This window comes from Bos grunniens, chromosome 14 (assembly GCF_055505025.1).
Source record: "Bos grunniens cultivar Pamir isolate PY7600 chromosome 14, Bosgru_T2T1.0, whole genome shotgun sequence".
NCBI lineage: Eukaryota > Metazoa > Chordata > Mammalia > Artiodactyla > Bovidae > Bos > Bos grunniens.
In genome coordinates this window covers 45,960,876-45,976,539 of record NC_141178.1, presented here as the reverse complement: position 1 = coordinate 45,976,539, position 15,664 = coordinate 45,960,876, and the positions used below count along the sequence as shown (strand labels likewise).

General features: G+C 43.8%; 1 protein-coding gene and 1 non-coding gene across 5 annotated transcripts in view; both read left to right on the top strand.

Moving 5' to 3' along the window:
• Positions 1-499: 499 nt before the first annotated feature.
• On the top strand, positions 500-607 carry LOC147359359 (U6 spliceosomal RNA). The gene has a single exon (XR_015141390.1). It is a non-coding gene; the product is annotated as a U6 spliceosomal RNA (small nuclear RNA).
• Positions 608-5,389: 4,782 nt separating this feature from the next.
• The window catches only part of TERF1 (telomeric repeat binding factor 1), a 43,108-nt gene continuing 32,833 nt past the window's right edge, over positions 5,390-15,664 (top strand). For all 4 annotated transcript variants that reach the window (XR_015140733.1, XR_015140732.1, XM_086336558.1 and 1 more), the window contains exons 1-2: positions 5,390-5,722; positions 12,781-12,876. Coding sequence is in view for 2 of the 4 variants with exons in the window: in XM_086336558.1 (XP_086192684.1) it covers positions 5,413-5,722; positions 12,781-12,876 (406 nt within the window). In the remaining 2 variants the exon portion in view is untranslated. The remainder of the gene's footprint in view (positions 5,723-12,780; positions 12,877-15,664) is intronic.

Sequence of the window (15,664 nt, the reverse complement as noted above, 5' to 3'; positions counted from 1 at the left end):
AAGAACGGATGCTGTGCTGTTCTGGGTTTGGGCTTCCAGAGGCCTGAAAGTGTTTGCTTTTGCTTATTTTACTTATTTACTTTTTTGCTGTGTGGTTTGCAGGATTTTAGTTCCCTGACTCGCAGAAGGCAATGGCAACCCACTCCAGTACTCTTGCCTGGAAAATCCCACGGACAGAGGGGCCTGGTGGGCTGCAGTCCATGGGGTCGCTAGGAGTCAGACACGACTGAGCGACTTCACTTTCACTTTTCACTTTCATGCATTGGAGAAGGAAATGGCAACCCACTCCAGTGTTCTTGCCTGGAGAATCCCAGGGACGGGGGAGACTGGTGGGCTGCCATCTATGGGGTCGCACAGAGTCAGACACGACTGAAGCGACTTAGCAGCAGTTCCCTGACAAAAGATTGAACCCGGGCCTTGGCAGTGAAAGCACAGAGCCCTAAGCCCTGGGTTACCAGGAAATTCCCATACTATTGCTTTTTTAAAAAATATAGCTGTCATGCTCAATTCATTTGGCAGCACATATCCTAAAATTGGAACAATACAGAGATTAGCATGGCCCCTGCACAAGGATGACATGCAAATTTGTGAAGTGTTCCATATTAAAAAAAAAAATTAAAAAAGCTGTCACAGAAAGAAGTCCAGGCTCTCCTACTCAAAGGAAAGGCCATGAAAGACAGACTCAGAAGAAGACACCATCCTCCAACTGAGTGGTGCCCTGCTGTAAGCTTCCTGATTCATATGGGTTTAGTCCGAGCAGGTATCACATCAGCGCTCTGTGGGGAGCAAGGAGTGGAATCTTAGATTTTTGAAATCGGAAGAAATTCCTGAAACCAAAAGAGCAAACACACTAAGCCACATGCATGAATGTTACTTATATTTGTGCAGTAGCTTTCACACCAGCTTCTTGGATCTCTGGCCCTCATCCCATCTCATGCTTGGCTCCTCTGCCTACTTGGATTACAAGGGAGCTAGTAAGAATTTCAGTTGTTTTTTTTTTTAATTGAAAATCTTTGCAAGGGAGGAATTATACTATATATATATATTTTTTTAATCAAAGAATTTGTTACATAGTGACCTCTATGGAAAGAGTATAGGTATCACCAGGGCTGACAAAAAGTAGTCAATTCAGTCTGCTTAGTCAAATAATTGGTTAATTTGGAAAGGCAATGCTGGTCAAATCTTTATTTAGTACTAAGGTCCAGTTGTGGGCTCACCCGGTGGCTAAGCGGTAAAGAATCTGCCTGCAATGCAGGAGCCTTAGGGGATCCCTTAGGGATCAGGAAGGTCCCCTGGAGGAAGGCATGGCTGCCCACTCCAGTATTCTTGCCTGGAGAATCCCATGGACAGAGGACCCTGGCGGCTATAGCCCATGAGGTCGCAAAGAGTCAGACATGGCTGAAGCAACTTAGCACACACAGAAGGTCCGTTATACTCTGAATTTTTTCTTTTTAAAAAGATTTTATGGGACTTCCCTGGTGGTCCAGTGGTTAAGAATCCGCCTGCCACTTAAGTGCCCCAAAGCACAACTACTGAGTCCACACTGTTGAGCCCGAGGGTTGTGACTACCAAAGCCCTGGCATCCTAGGGCCTGTGCACCACGAGGAAGAGCAGCAGTCTTCACTGCTGTGCAGCCTTTTGAAAGGTTGCTGCTTCCAGTCATGTGTTAAGCCAGGATTCGTGACCTTCAGCGGAAAGAATTTTGATCCGGGGTACTTGGAGCTTTTTGTGTAGCAAAGTTGTTTTAAAGTGTAATAGAGATAGGGAAAGCTTCTGACATAGACATCAGAAGGGAACAGAAAGAGTGCCCCTTTGCTAGTTTTTAGCAAGGTGTTTTATGTCTGTTGCTTGGGTTAGTCACTCAGTCCTGTCCGACTCTCTGCAACCCCACAGACTGTAGCCCACCAAGCTCCCCTGCCCATCGAATTCTCTAGGCAAGAATACTGGAATGGGTTGCAACTTCCTTTTCCAGGGGATCTTCCCAACCCAGGGATCAAACCCTGTTCTCCTGCATTGCAGGCAGATTCTTTACCACTGGGGCCACAGGGAAACCCATTATGTCTGTTAGAAAGCTATTAATCAGGTAAGAGAGACAGCTCAAGGCTAGAGGGAGTTTAGCCATCTCACAGGGCCCCTCTCCCACAATATACACTTTTGAGACAGGATGGCATGAGGTGTGTCATCCCCCTGGCCATAAAACAATTGAGAGGAATACTGGTTTGTTGAGCCATTATCAGCCCAAGGTTTAAGAAAAGAAAAAATTAATCTTAGGCAGAACCATTTTGAAGAAAGGCAAATTCCAAAGCAAATACACAGTTTCATTAACGTAAGAAAAATGCATTGGTTAGCTCAAGGCAGAACCAGGTGTCATCAACATAGAATCAAAAGAAGGCTCTTTTAATTTTGTGTAGAGTAGGGGAAAAACATCTGCCACTTGCAGTTTAGATCAGATCAGTCACTCAGTCGTGTCCGACTCTTTGCGACCCCATGAATCGCAGCAAGCCAGGCCTCCCTGTCCATCACCAACTCCCAGAGTTCACCCAAACTCATGTCCATCGAGTCAGTGATGCCATCCAGCCATCTCATCCTCTGTCGTCCCCTTCTCCTCCTGCCCCCAATCCCTCCCAGCATCAGAGTCTTTTCCAATGAGTCAACTCTTCACATGAGGTGGCCAAAGTACTGGAGTTTCAGCTTTAGCATCATTGCTTCCAAAGAAATCCCAGGGCTGATCTCCTTCAGAATGGACTAGTTGGATCTCCTTGCAGTCCAAGGGACTCTAAAGAGTCTTCGTGAACACCACAGTTCAAAAGAATCAATTCTTCGGCACTCAGCCTTCTTCACAGTCCAACTCTCACATCCATACATGACCACAGGAAAAACCATAGCCTTGACTAGACTAACCTTTGTTGGCAAAGTAATGTCTCTGCTTTTGAATATGCTATCTAGGTTGGTCATGACTTTCCTTCCAAGAAGTAAGCGTCTTTTAATTTCATGGCTGCACATTCCTTCAGTCCTTACTAATTTACAAATTCTGCAAAGGGAAGAACTGTTTATGAGTAAGAAGCTTCTTTACCAGTAATGTTACATTATGTCCACTGCCTCAAAGTGGAGTGGAAATCTGACCCTCATGTAGGGTCATTTTCTTTATACCTCATCTTTTATTTCCTTAGGCCTAGTCCTCTATATTGTTTATAAATAGGACTTACTTTTCATGGGACTACTGGAGTCTGAAGGAACAATTCCTTCTGACTCACTACTCTTTTTCTGAGTAGCACAAATGTCCTGCTTTTCCAGCTAATGTTACTGAGCACTTACCTAGTACCTGGTTTCCTTTTAACGTCTTTACATTTATCAATTCCTTTAATCTTTCCAAGAAGGCTGTAATGATGGTATTACTAGTATACCAGTAAACAGAGAGAAAACCGAGGCATAGTTAATCCAAGGTCACACAGCTAATGGGTATATATGGTAAGGGAATCCCAACCTAGGTATTCTTTTTTGTTTTTAAACATATTTATTTATTTAGCTGTGCCAGGTCTAGGTGTGCCAGTGATAAAGAACCAGCCTGCCAATGCAGGAGACATAAGAGACATGGGTTCAATTCCTGGATCAGGAAGATCCCCCAGAGAAGGAAATGACAACCCACTCCAGTATTCTTGCCTGGAGAATCCCATGGACAGAAGAACTTAGCAGGCTATGGTCCATAGGGTCACAAAAAGCTGGACACAATTGAAGTGACTTAACACACACAAACGTGCCAGGTCTTAGCTGCAGTGTGCAGGATCTTCAATGATCATTGTGCCAGGGTTCCAACCAGGTCCCCTGCATTAGCAGCACAGAGTCTTAGCCACTGCATCACCAGGAAAGTCCCCAACTTAGGCATTCTTAAGGGCTGCAATATAGTCCTTTGATGACTCAACATTTCAGCCTTAAGGCAATAATAAATGTGAAAAATTAAAATATAAAGGGTTTGACAACACTGGATATGTTATAAACAGGGTTTTAAAGGAAGCTTTTTATTCGATTATAACTCACATACTGAAAAGTGCATATATCATGTTCCATGAATGTTCATAAAGTGACCACTGATGCAACTGTCATCTACATAGAAAAATAGAACATAACCAGGCTCCTCTCCCCTCAGTCCCCTCTTGTGCTCCAAGGTAAGTTTGAAAATTCAAAATAAGTATTCACTTATTGTTGTGAATACAGGAAGCCACGGGGCTTCCCTGGTGGCTCAGACAGTAAAGAATCTGCCTGCAATGTGGGAGACCTGGGTTGGATCCTGGGGTTGGGAAGATACCCTAGAGAAGGGAATGGCAACCCACTCCAGTATTCTTTCCTGGAGAATCCCATAGTCAGAAGAGTCTGGGAGGCTACAGTCCACAGGGTTGCAAAGAGTCAGAGGCTACTAACACTTTCACTTTTCTGTTGTACAAGCTGAATTTTTATCATCTATTTCAGGTCCTGACTGAAATTCTTTTCCATAATAACCTACTCTTTCTAGAGCAATAATTTCAAAATTTGGTCCCCAAACTGGCAGCCTTAGTATCACTCACCTGCGAACAAAGGACTTGCAGATTCAAGGATCCCAATCCAAACCTACAGGACAAAAACTATAGGTGTGATGCCCAACAAGCCTCGGGACTGATTCTGGCGCTCCTTAAGATTGGAAAAGCACGAATCTGTCTGTTGAAGGAGTTTTGCTTCCTGATTGCATAGTAACTGTTAAGAGTACACTAGGATTTAAAGTCTTATGCTCGAAAAGTAGTGACATTTTAATTATCTATCTCTTTTGAAGCACAAACGGATAAAATGCTTTTCCATTTTAACTGGAAAAGTTAAAAATGTTTTTTCTAGTTAAAACACCTCCCCCACCTGGAGGTGGGGGAACTATTCTATTCTTGTGCTAAAATGCAACATCCTCTAGAACAATACGGTTAGTTAAAATGGAAAAGACCCCGATGCTGGGAAAGACTAAAGGCAGACTGACAACAGAGGACGAGATAGTTGGATGGCATCGCTGACTCAACAGACATGAGTTTGAGCAAGCTCCGAGAGATGGTAAAGGACAGGGAAGCCTGGGGTGCTGCAATCCATGGGGTCGCAAAGAGTCGGACACGACTGAGCCACTGAACAAAACCACCTCCAGTCCTCTCCGGGTCTAGCCTGAACTCGTCTACTTTACCAACAAAGCGGCGCTGCAGGGTGGCGGGTGAATTCAACATGCAGACGCTGGAGCAGGTCTCGGCCAATCCGAAGCCAGGCTCGAGCCGCTCGCCCATCCCGGCGGTGTGTGATTGGTGTTTTCTCTCAGGCGGAAGAGGCCTCCCGCCGTGGGCTCGCCCCGTGCGGCGCGAGCCAGTAGTCGCTCTGCGCCGGAAAGGCCAGAAGCTGCGCGAGCTGTTTAACATGGCGGAGGATACCGCCTCTGCGGCTCAGAGCCCGCGAGGGCGTGCGGACGGGGAGGATGCAGGTTCCCCGGGGGAGCGGGTGGCGGACACGGTGACAGATGATCAGGAGCAGTTTGAATGCCAAGAACTGCTCGACTGCCAGGTACAGCCGGGGGTCCCTGAGGAGGAGGAGGAGGAAGGGGGCCTGATGGCTGAGGCAGAGGCGGTAGCTGCCGGCTGGATGCTCGATTTCCTCTGCGTTTCGCTTTGCCGGGCTTTCCGTGACGGCCGCTCCGACGACTTCCATCGCACTCGCGACAGCGCCGAGGGTGAGTGCTGGGCGCGCCCGGGCCGGGAGCGGGAACCGCGGTGGGCGACTGAGGCCTGGTTTGCAGCACTGTACCTCAGGGGTCGGGGATCTGGCTGCTTGCTGAGGGCCCCAGGCTCGAAGTCAATCGTTGGTTCGAATCCCGCCTCCGCCTCTCATGGGCTCCTCAGTTTTTCTCAGAGTCATAATTTTACTAGTTGGTAAAATGAGAATAACCCGTTGAGTTGATAAAAGGATTCAGTTCAGTTCAGTCCCTCAGTCGTGTCCGACTCTTTGCGACCCCATGAATGGCAGCATGCCAGGCCTCCCTGTCCATCAGCAACTCCGGAGTTCACTCAAACTCATGTCCATCGAGTCAGTGATGCCATCCAGCCATCTCATCCTCTGTCCTCCCTTTCTCCTGCCCCCAATCCCTCCCAGCATCAGAGTCTTTTCCAATGAGTCAACTCTTCGCATGAGGTGGCCAAAGTACTGGAGTTTCAGCTTTAGCATCATTGCTTCCAAAGAAATCCCAGGGCTGATCTCCTTCAGAATGGACTGATTGGATCTCCTTGCAGTCCAAGGGACTCTCAAGAGTCTTCTCCAACACCACAGTTCAAAAGCATCAATTCTTCGGCGCTCAGCTTTCTTCACAGTCCAACTCTCACATCCATACACGACCACTGGAAAAACCATAACCTTGACTAAAGGGATCTTTGTTGACAAAGTAATATCTCTGCTTTTCAATATGCTGTCTAGGTTGGTCATAACTTTCCTTCAAGGAGTAAGCGTCTTTTAATTTCATGGCTGCAGTCACCATCTGCAGTGATTTTGGAGCCCCAAAAAATAAAGTCGGACACTGTTTCCACTGTTTCCCCATCTATTTCCCATGAAGTGATGGGACCAGATGCCATGATCTTCATTTTCTGAATGTTGAGCTTTATGCCAACTTTTCACTCTCCTCTTTCACTTTCATCAAGAGGCTTTTGAGTTCCTCTTCACTTTCTGCCATAAGGGTGGTGTCATCTGCATATCTGAGGTTATTGATATTTCTCCCGGGTGCTTGCATTTCTTGCTTTTTTCTGAGGTACTCCTGTAAAAGGTTTTTTTTTCTTTTAGCAAGTCACTGAGACCTTGTTTTGTATTACTCTATGAGCTGTTTAAACCTCATTGACCCTGTGTGTGTGAAAGTCGCTCAGTCGTGTCTGACTCTTTGCGACCCCATTGTCTATACAGTTCATGAAATTCTCCAGGCCAGAATACTGGATTGGGTAGCCTTTCCCTTTTCCAGGGGATCTTCCCAACCCAGGGATCGAACCTAGGTCTCCCGCATTGCCGGCGGATACTTTACCAGCTGAGCCACAAGGGAAGCCCTCATTGAGCCTGCTGCTCAGTATAGGCTTCACAATGAAAGTAACTGACAATGAAGTCTACCACCTATGCAAGAAAGCCTGTGAATCGATGGGCAAAGATATTGATGCCTACAGAAGGCTAGCTGGCTTTTTGAATGATAACTGAAAGATACTCTGGTATTAATATTTATTGGAGTTGGCTCTCAGCTTATTGCAGCGGACCACAACCCCAAGATAGAATTTAATAGAAAATTAAATATTTCAGAAAACCATGTTGACACATTTTAGCTTCACAGTTACCCATGAGTGAGGTGAGTAAAATCTCAGTTTATGGAGGAGTGATCTAAACAACCTAAAGCATTGATAGGTTAAGAGGGTTGGTCCAGACACCTGCCTTATCTTCCAGTCCAACAACCTTTCCCCTATGTCACAGATAACACTAGAGACAGGGTTCAGTTCAGTTCAGTTGCTCAGTGTCCGACTCTTTGCAGCACACCAGGCTCCTCTGTCCTTCACTGTCTTCTGGAGTTTGTTCACTCATGTCCATTGAGTCAGGATGCTATCCAACCATCTCATCCTCTTTCATCCCCTTCTCCTGCCTTCAATCTTTCCCAGCATCAGTCTTTTCCAGTGAGTCAGTTCTTCTCATCAGTTGGCCAAAGTTTTGGAGCTTCAGCTTCAACATCAGTCCTTCCAGTGCATTCAGGTATTGGTTTCCAATACTATTTTCCATAGAAATGGCCTGATTCCAGGACAGGGACAGGAAATATACAACTTGAACCTGGAGCATCTTGTGACAAAAGTAGGGCAGTACTAAAAGCAAAACAAAACCCCCAAAGAAACAAAGCTCCACAGTTATGGCAGCACAAAGGGGCATAGGAGCCAACTGCAAGAGTTCCCAATAGCCCTGGCAGACATAAGCAAGAAAATGAAAATACGGTTGACCCTTAAACAACACAGATTTGAACTGCACCTGTCTGCTTACAAGCCAGTTTTTTTTCTCAGTAGTAAATACTGCACTACTACACAATCTGGTTGGTTAAACCATGCATTCAGAGGATCGACACTGGAATTTTCAACTGCTTGGAGGGTCAGTGTCTCTAACCCCCTCATTGTTAAAGGGTCAACTGGAGTTTTGGATTATAACCCAAATTATTTTAAAACATCCATAAAGTCCACACTGATGTAAATAAATGCTGGGATAAATAAAGTGGGAGAAGAGACAGATGTCCAATGCAGAAGAATTCCAGGTAATTCATGTTTCTACTCTGTTCTCAAGGAGGTGGAGTGTAAGTCCGCACTCCTGAAATGTGGGCTATATAGAGCACAGTATAGAAAGGGGAAGAAAGTAGAGAAAACTGACAAATACTGCCTCACCCAGGTACTCAAGGTCAGCATCAACAGTGATAGTTGGTAGCATGTACACTTGATATAATATGATGAAAGTGGTACTCTGCCACTGTGATCTTCCTCTCCAAACCCCATAACCCTAGTCTAGTCATGAGAAAAATATCAGACAAATCCTAATAGAGAGATGTAGTTTACAAAATACCTCAAAACCCCCAAGGTCGTCAAAACCAAGGAAAGACTGAGAAACTGTTATAACCAGGAGATACCCAAAGTGACATGATGACTAAATGTAACGTGGTACTCTTTGTGTGGATCTCAACAAACTGTGGAAAATTCTAAAAGAGATGGGAATACCAGACCACCTGACCTGCCTCCTAAGAAATCTGTATGCAGGTCAAGAAGCAACAGTTAGAACCAGACATGGAACAACAGACTGGTTCCAAATCAGGAAAGGAATACATCAAGGAGGTATATTGTCACCCTGCTTATTTAACTTATATGCAGAGTACACCATGAGAAATGCTGGACTGGATGAAGCACAAGCTGGAGTCAAGATTGCCAGGAGAAATATCAATAAAGATATGCAGATGACACCACCCTTATGGCACAAAGCAAAGAAGAACTAAAGAGCCTCTTAATGAAAGTGAAAGAGGAGAGTAAAAAAGTTGGCTCAAAACTCAACATTCAGAAAACTAAGATCATGGCATCTGGTCCCATCACTTCATGGCAAATAGATGGGGAAACAATGAAAACAGTGAGAGACTTTATTTTGGGGGGCTTCAAAATCGTTGCAGATGGTGACTGCAGCCATGAAGTTAAACGATGCTTGCTCCTTGGAAGAAAAGCTATGACCAGCCTAGACAACATATTAAAAAGCAGAGACATTACTTTGCCAACAAAGGTCCGTCTAGTCAAAGCTATGGTATGAGTAGTTTTGTATGGATGTGAGAGTTGGACTGTGACAAAAGCTGAGTACCGAAGAATTGATGCTTTTGAACTGTGATGTTGGAGAAGACTCTTGAGAGTCTCTTGGACACAAGGAGATCCAACCAGTCCATCCTAAAGGAAATCAGTCCTGAATATTCATTGGAATGACTGATGCTGAAGCTGAAACTCCAATACTTTGACCACCTGATGTGAAGAATTGACTCATTTGAAAAAACCCTGATTCTGGGAAAGATTGAAGGTGGGAGGAGAAGGGAACGACAGATGATAAGATGGTTGGATGGCATCACCGACTCAGTGGGCATGAGTTTGAGTAAACTCCGGGAGTTGGTAACAGACAGGGAGGCCTGGCGTGCTGTAGTCCATGTGGTCGCAAAGAGCTGGACACAACTCAGTGACTGAACTGAACTGAACCCTGGATGGGAACCTGCAGCAGAAAACGGATATTAAGTAAAAACTAAAGAAATCTGAGTAAAGGTGGACTTTAGATAATAATGTATCGATATTGGTTAATTAATGTAACAATGCTAATGTAAGATGCTAATAACAGGGTAAACTGGATGGAGAGTATTATATGGGACCTCTCTACTATCTTGGGGCTTCCCAGGTGGCACTAGTGGTAAAGAACCCATCTGCCAGTGCAGGAGATGTAAGAGACACGGGTTTGATCCCTGGGCGGGAAGATCCCCTGGAGGAGGACATGGCAACCCACTCCAGTATACTTGTCTGGAGAAGCTCATGGACAGAGGAGCCTGGTGGGCTACAATCCATGGGGCACAAAGAGTTGCACACGACTGAAGCAACCTTGCATGCACCACTCTATTATCTTCCCAACATTCTGTAAATTTAAAACCATTCTAAAAAAAAAAAGTCATTTAAACAAAAAACAAAGACCTTTTAAGGTTCTCGCCCAAGACCCAAGGAATAATCTAGGTCACCTCCATTATTTTAAGGTTCAGTTCAGTTCAGTCGTTAAGTCGTGTCCGACTCTTTGCAACCCCATGAATCGCAGCACGCCAGGCCTCCTTGTCCATCACCAACTCCTGGAGTTCACTCAGACTCACGTCCATCCAGTCAGTGATGCCATCCAGCCATCTCATCCTCTGTCGTCCCCTTCTCCTCCTGCCCCCAATCCCGCCCAGCATCAGAGTCTTTTCCAATGAGTCAACTCTTCGCCTGAGGTGGCCAAAGTACTGGAGTTTCAGCTTTAGCATCATTGCTTCCAAAGAAATCCCAGGGCTGATCTCCTTCAGAATGGACTGGCTGGATCTCCTTGCAGTCCAAGGGACTCTTCAAGAGTCTTCTCCAACACCACAGTTCAAAAGCATCAATTCTTCGGTGCTCAGCTTTCTTCACAGTCCAACTCTCAAAGGCACCAAAATCCAGAAAGAGTAAACTCTTTTCCAAGTTGCATCGCTGAATCAATGACAGATACACAAACTGTGAAGTTAACATTGTCTCTGTATGCCATTTTTGACTGACAGGCTCCATTTTATCTCTTATAGAATTACATTTACTACACTTTTCAAGAATGTAAACATATGCAACTCTAGATGCTTACTAGAAATTCTTAGCTTTTTCATTCAAATTCAGAATTGTTCTCCCACCTCACTTGTGTCAGATAATGCCTTTTCCAGACTGATACTCCTAACTTGTCTCCATCGGGGGAGGCAGTGTAGGATTGTGATTAAGAGCTTGGGCTCCATCGTTAGTTGTCTGTGGTTTTTTGTTTGTTTTTGTGAGTGTGTATGTCTGTGTTTTTGGCTGCACAGCTTGTGGGATCTTAGTTCCCTGATTCCCTGACCAGGGGTGGAATTTGTGCCCCTTGCAGTGGAAGCACAGAGTCCTAACCACTGGACCACCAGGGAGTCCTTGTAAATTGTCTGAGTTTGATTCCTGGCTCTGCTTATTTATCATCACAAGCCTTGAAGCAGGGACTTGATACCACCAGTTTCCACATCTGTAAAATGGTAGTGATAATGGCGTCTACCTCATAGAGCTGTTCAGAGAAGCAGATGAACTGGTATTTGTAAAGCAAGGTTTCTCCAGCTCAGCATGTTGACATTTTGTACCACATAATTCTTTATTCTGTGTGTGCTTGAGGGTGAAGAGGGGACAGGGTGGAGGTCACTGGTGCGTTGTAGGATCCCCGACCTCAACCGGTAGGTGCAGTAGCAGCCCCCTCCCACTCAATCAGAATGTCTCAGTGTGACAATCAGAAATGTCTCTGGACATTGCAAAGTGTCCCTTAGGGGACAGAGTCACAACACCCCCAGTTGAAAACCACTGCTCAGGGCTTAAAGTAGGTGCCTGGTATTTTAGTAATTGCTTAAATATAGTTGTTATTGTTGTTGGCCATTAGATCCTCTGGTGTCTTTCTGTCAGTAGTATTTGATTACAGGTATGGAAAAAACAGATAGCTGGCTTCAACTTGAGTAGATTTTCATTGTTTTGTTTTATGCCTAATAGATACAAAGAGCAATTCTTCTCTAGAATAGATTGGGCTTTTCTTCTGTTTTGCTCCTATACCATACTTACCCTTTATGACATTAAAATTTTAATTAGTCACCTGCCTACATTTTTGTTTAATTTGTGTCTTTTCAGACTAAAACCTTCCTAGGGGGCTGTCTATCGTTCAGTCATGAGTCCCTACCATTGGCCAACAGTAGATATTCTGTAAATATTGAATAAGTTGTGTTTAAATTTTATATAAGTTTTGTTCTCTTTTTGAATCCTGTTGTTTTATGACTATATTTGGTACAGATAATCTCCAGTATAGCGTAAGGCTATGGCATATTAAAATTGAGGAAATCAATGAAAATAAATATGTTTCATCTGCTTAGCAGCTGCAGGACTAGTTAATTTAATCTTTGTCTTTCATTGTACATAGTAAACTCACTGAAAACCAGGATTATGGTTTACTCATCATTGTAGGTACTCATTACCTAGCATAACACTGGGTGGGTGTTCACATATTGGGGAGGTTAATATAAATACATGTTTTAGAATAAAGTTTTGTAAACTAAAGAGACTCTCATTCAACTGAAACCTTAAGAGTAATATATTTCCTATTACGTTAGGCATCTTAAGGTAGAAAATAAGTTTCCATCTAATGATTTGCATATTTTACAGTTTGGATCTAAATCTCCCTTTTCATTAGTACAGAGTGGTACCTGTGAAAGTACGTAGTTTTAAAGATTTATTATTCTGTGTATGAAACATCAGTTTTATTTTGAAGGTAAAGTGTTCATTGTTACTCACTTTTGTTCTGATTTCTTAAAAATTGGGAATAAAGCATACAGTTCTAAATTTATGATAATCTTTGGGTGACGTTTGTTAATTTATTGCTCAGCAAACCACACAGAGGTACTGCAGGGCCAAGTTTGGAGTTTTGTTTTAATGTTTTAATAAAATTTACTTTATTCACTTTCAGCTATTATTCATGGACTGTCCAGTCTAACAGCTTATCAACTGAGAACTATATACGTATGTCAATTTTTGACAAGAATTGAAGCTGGAAAAACCCTTGGTAAGTATGTTTTTATCTTATATGGAAGATATTTCAGTCTATGTCTGAAGGTGTGATGATGAGAAGAAAGAGATGCTGCTGCTGCTGCTAAGTTGCTTCCGTTGTGTCCGACTCTGTGCAACCCCATAGACGGCAGCCCACCAGGCTTCTCTGTCCCTGGGATTCTCCAGGCAGGAACACTGGAGTGGGTTGCCATTGCCTTCTCCAATGCGTGAAAGTGAAGTCGCCTAGTCCACTCTTAGCGACCCCATAGACTGCAGGCCTACCAGCCTCCTCCATCCATGGGATTTTCCAGGCAAGAGTACTGGCAGTGGGTTTCCATTGCCTTCTCCAGAAAGAGATGGGAGCTATCGGGTTTTTTTTGAGAGTTTTCCCACTTGTATTTGGCCTGTACATCTATACACAAGCATATTTAAAGCTAGTAAAGGAAATATCCCTATCTTTTTGGAGCAACAATTCTCAAATTTTTGCTTACTTCAGAATAATTAGCGAACTTGTTAAGAAACAGAATGATGTAGCTCCTTCCCCATTATGAATTTCTGATTTGGTAGGATGAATTACATTTCCAATAAGTTCCCAGATGATTCTGATGCTGCTGGTAGGAAACCATGCTCCATATACTCTGTTTTAAAGATAACATTCAGTTCATTTCAGTTCAATCACTCAGTCATGTCTGACTCTTTGCAACCCCATGGACAGCAGCAGACCAGGCTTCCCTGTCCATTGCCAACTCCCGGAGCTTGCTCAAACTCATGTCCATTGAGTTGGTGATGCCATCCAACCATCTCATCCTTTGTCTTCCCCTTCTCCTCCTTTTCCTTCAGTCTTTCAACATCAGGGCCTTTTCCAGTGAGTCAGTTCTTCCCAATCAGGTAGCCAAAGTATTGGAGTTTTTCAGCTTCAGCATCAGTCCTTCTAATGAATATTCAGGGTTGATTTCCTTTAGGATGGACTGGTTTAATCTCCTTGTGTCCGAGGGACTCTCAAGAGTCTTCTCCAACACCACAGTTCAAAAGCATCAATTCTTTGGTGCTCAGCTTTCTTTGTAGTCCAACTCACGTCCATACATGACTACTGGAAAAACCATAGCTTTGACTAGACGGACAAGAGGCTCTTTAGTTCTTTGCTCTCTGCCATAAGAGTGTTGTCATCTGCATATCTGAGGTTATTGATATTTCTCCCAGAAATCTTGATTCCAGCTCGTGCTTCATCCAGCCCAGCCTTTCTCATGATGTACTCTGCATATAAGTTAAATAAGCAGAGTGACAATATACAGCCTTGACGTACTCCTTTTCCTATTTGGAACCAATCTGTTGTTCCATGTCCAGTTCTAACTGTTGCTTCTTGACCTGCATACAGTTTTTCAGGAGGCAGGTCAGGCTGTCTGGTATTCCCATCTCTTGCAAAATTTTCCATAGTTGTATCACACAGTCAAAGGCTTTGGTGTAGTCCATAAAGCAGAAGTAGATGTTTTTCTGAGCTCTCTTGCTTTTTTGATGATCCAGCTGGTGTTGGCAATTTGATCTCTGGTTCCTTTGCCTATTCTAAATCCAGCTTGAACATCTGGAAGTTCATGGTTCATGTACTGTTGAAGCCTAGCTTGGAGAATTTTGAGCATCACTTTGCTAGCGAGTGAGATGAGTACAGTTGTGCGATAGTTTGAGCATTCTTTGGCATTGCCTTTCTTTGGGATTGGAATGAAAACTGACCTTTTCCAGTCCTTTGGCCACTGCTGAGTTTTCCAAATTCACTGCCATATGGAGTGCAGCACTTTCACAGCATCATCTTTTAGGATTTGAAATAGCTCAGCTGGAATTCCATCACCTCCACTGCCTTTGTTTGTAGTGATGCTTCCTAAGGCCCACTTGACTTCACATTCCAGGATGTCTGGCTCTAGGTGAGTGATCACACCATTGTAGTTATCTGAGTCATGAAGATCTTCTTTGTATAGTTCTTCTGTGTATTCTTGTCACCTCTTCTTAATATCTTCTGCTTCTGTTAGGTCTGTACTGTTTCTATCTTTAATTGTGCCCATCTTTGCATGAAATGTTCCCTTGGTATCTCTAATTTTTCTTGAAGAGATCTCTAGTCTTTCCCATTCTGTTGTTTTCCTCCATTTCTTTGCATTGATCATGTAGGAAGGCTTTCTTATCTCTCTTTGCTATTCTTTGGAATCCTGCGTTCAAATGGGTATATCTTTCCTTTTCTTCTTTGCCTTTCGCTTCTCTTCTTTTCTCAACTATTTGTAAGGCCTCCTCAAACAACCATTTTGCCTTTTTGCATTTCTTTTTCTTGGGGATGGTTTTGATCACTGCCTCCTCTACAGTTGCATGAACCTCTGTTCTTCAGGCACTCCATTTATCAGATAGAATTCACTTGAATCTATTTGTCACTTCCACTGTATAATCGTCAGGGATTTGATTTAGGTCATACCTGAATGGTCTAGTGGTTTTCCCTACCTTCAATTTAAGTCTGAATTTTGTAATAAGGAGTTGAGTGCATAATCACTCAGTTAGACTATGGTAACTTTTTAGTGTCTCTTACCACTGTCGTTATTGGCAACAAGCATATTTGAAGCCTCTTATTTGATTTTGGACTTCCCTGGTGGCTCAGATGGTAAATCGTCTGTCTACAATGCCGGAAACCTAGGTTCGATCCCTGGGTTGGGAAGATCCCCTGGAGAAGGAAACGGCAATCCAGTCTAGGACTATTGCCTGGAAAATCCCATGGACAGAGGAGCCTGGTAGGCTACAGCCCATGGAGTTGCAAAGAGTTGGACACGACTGAG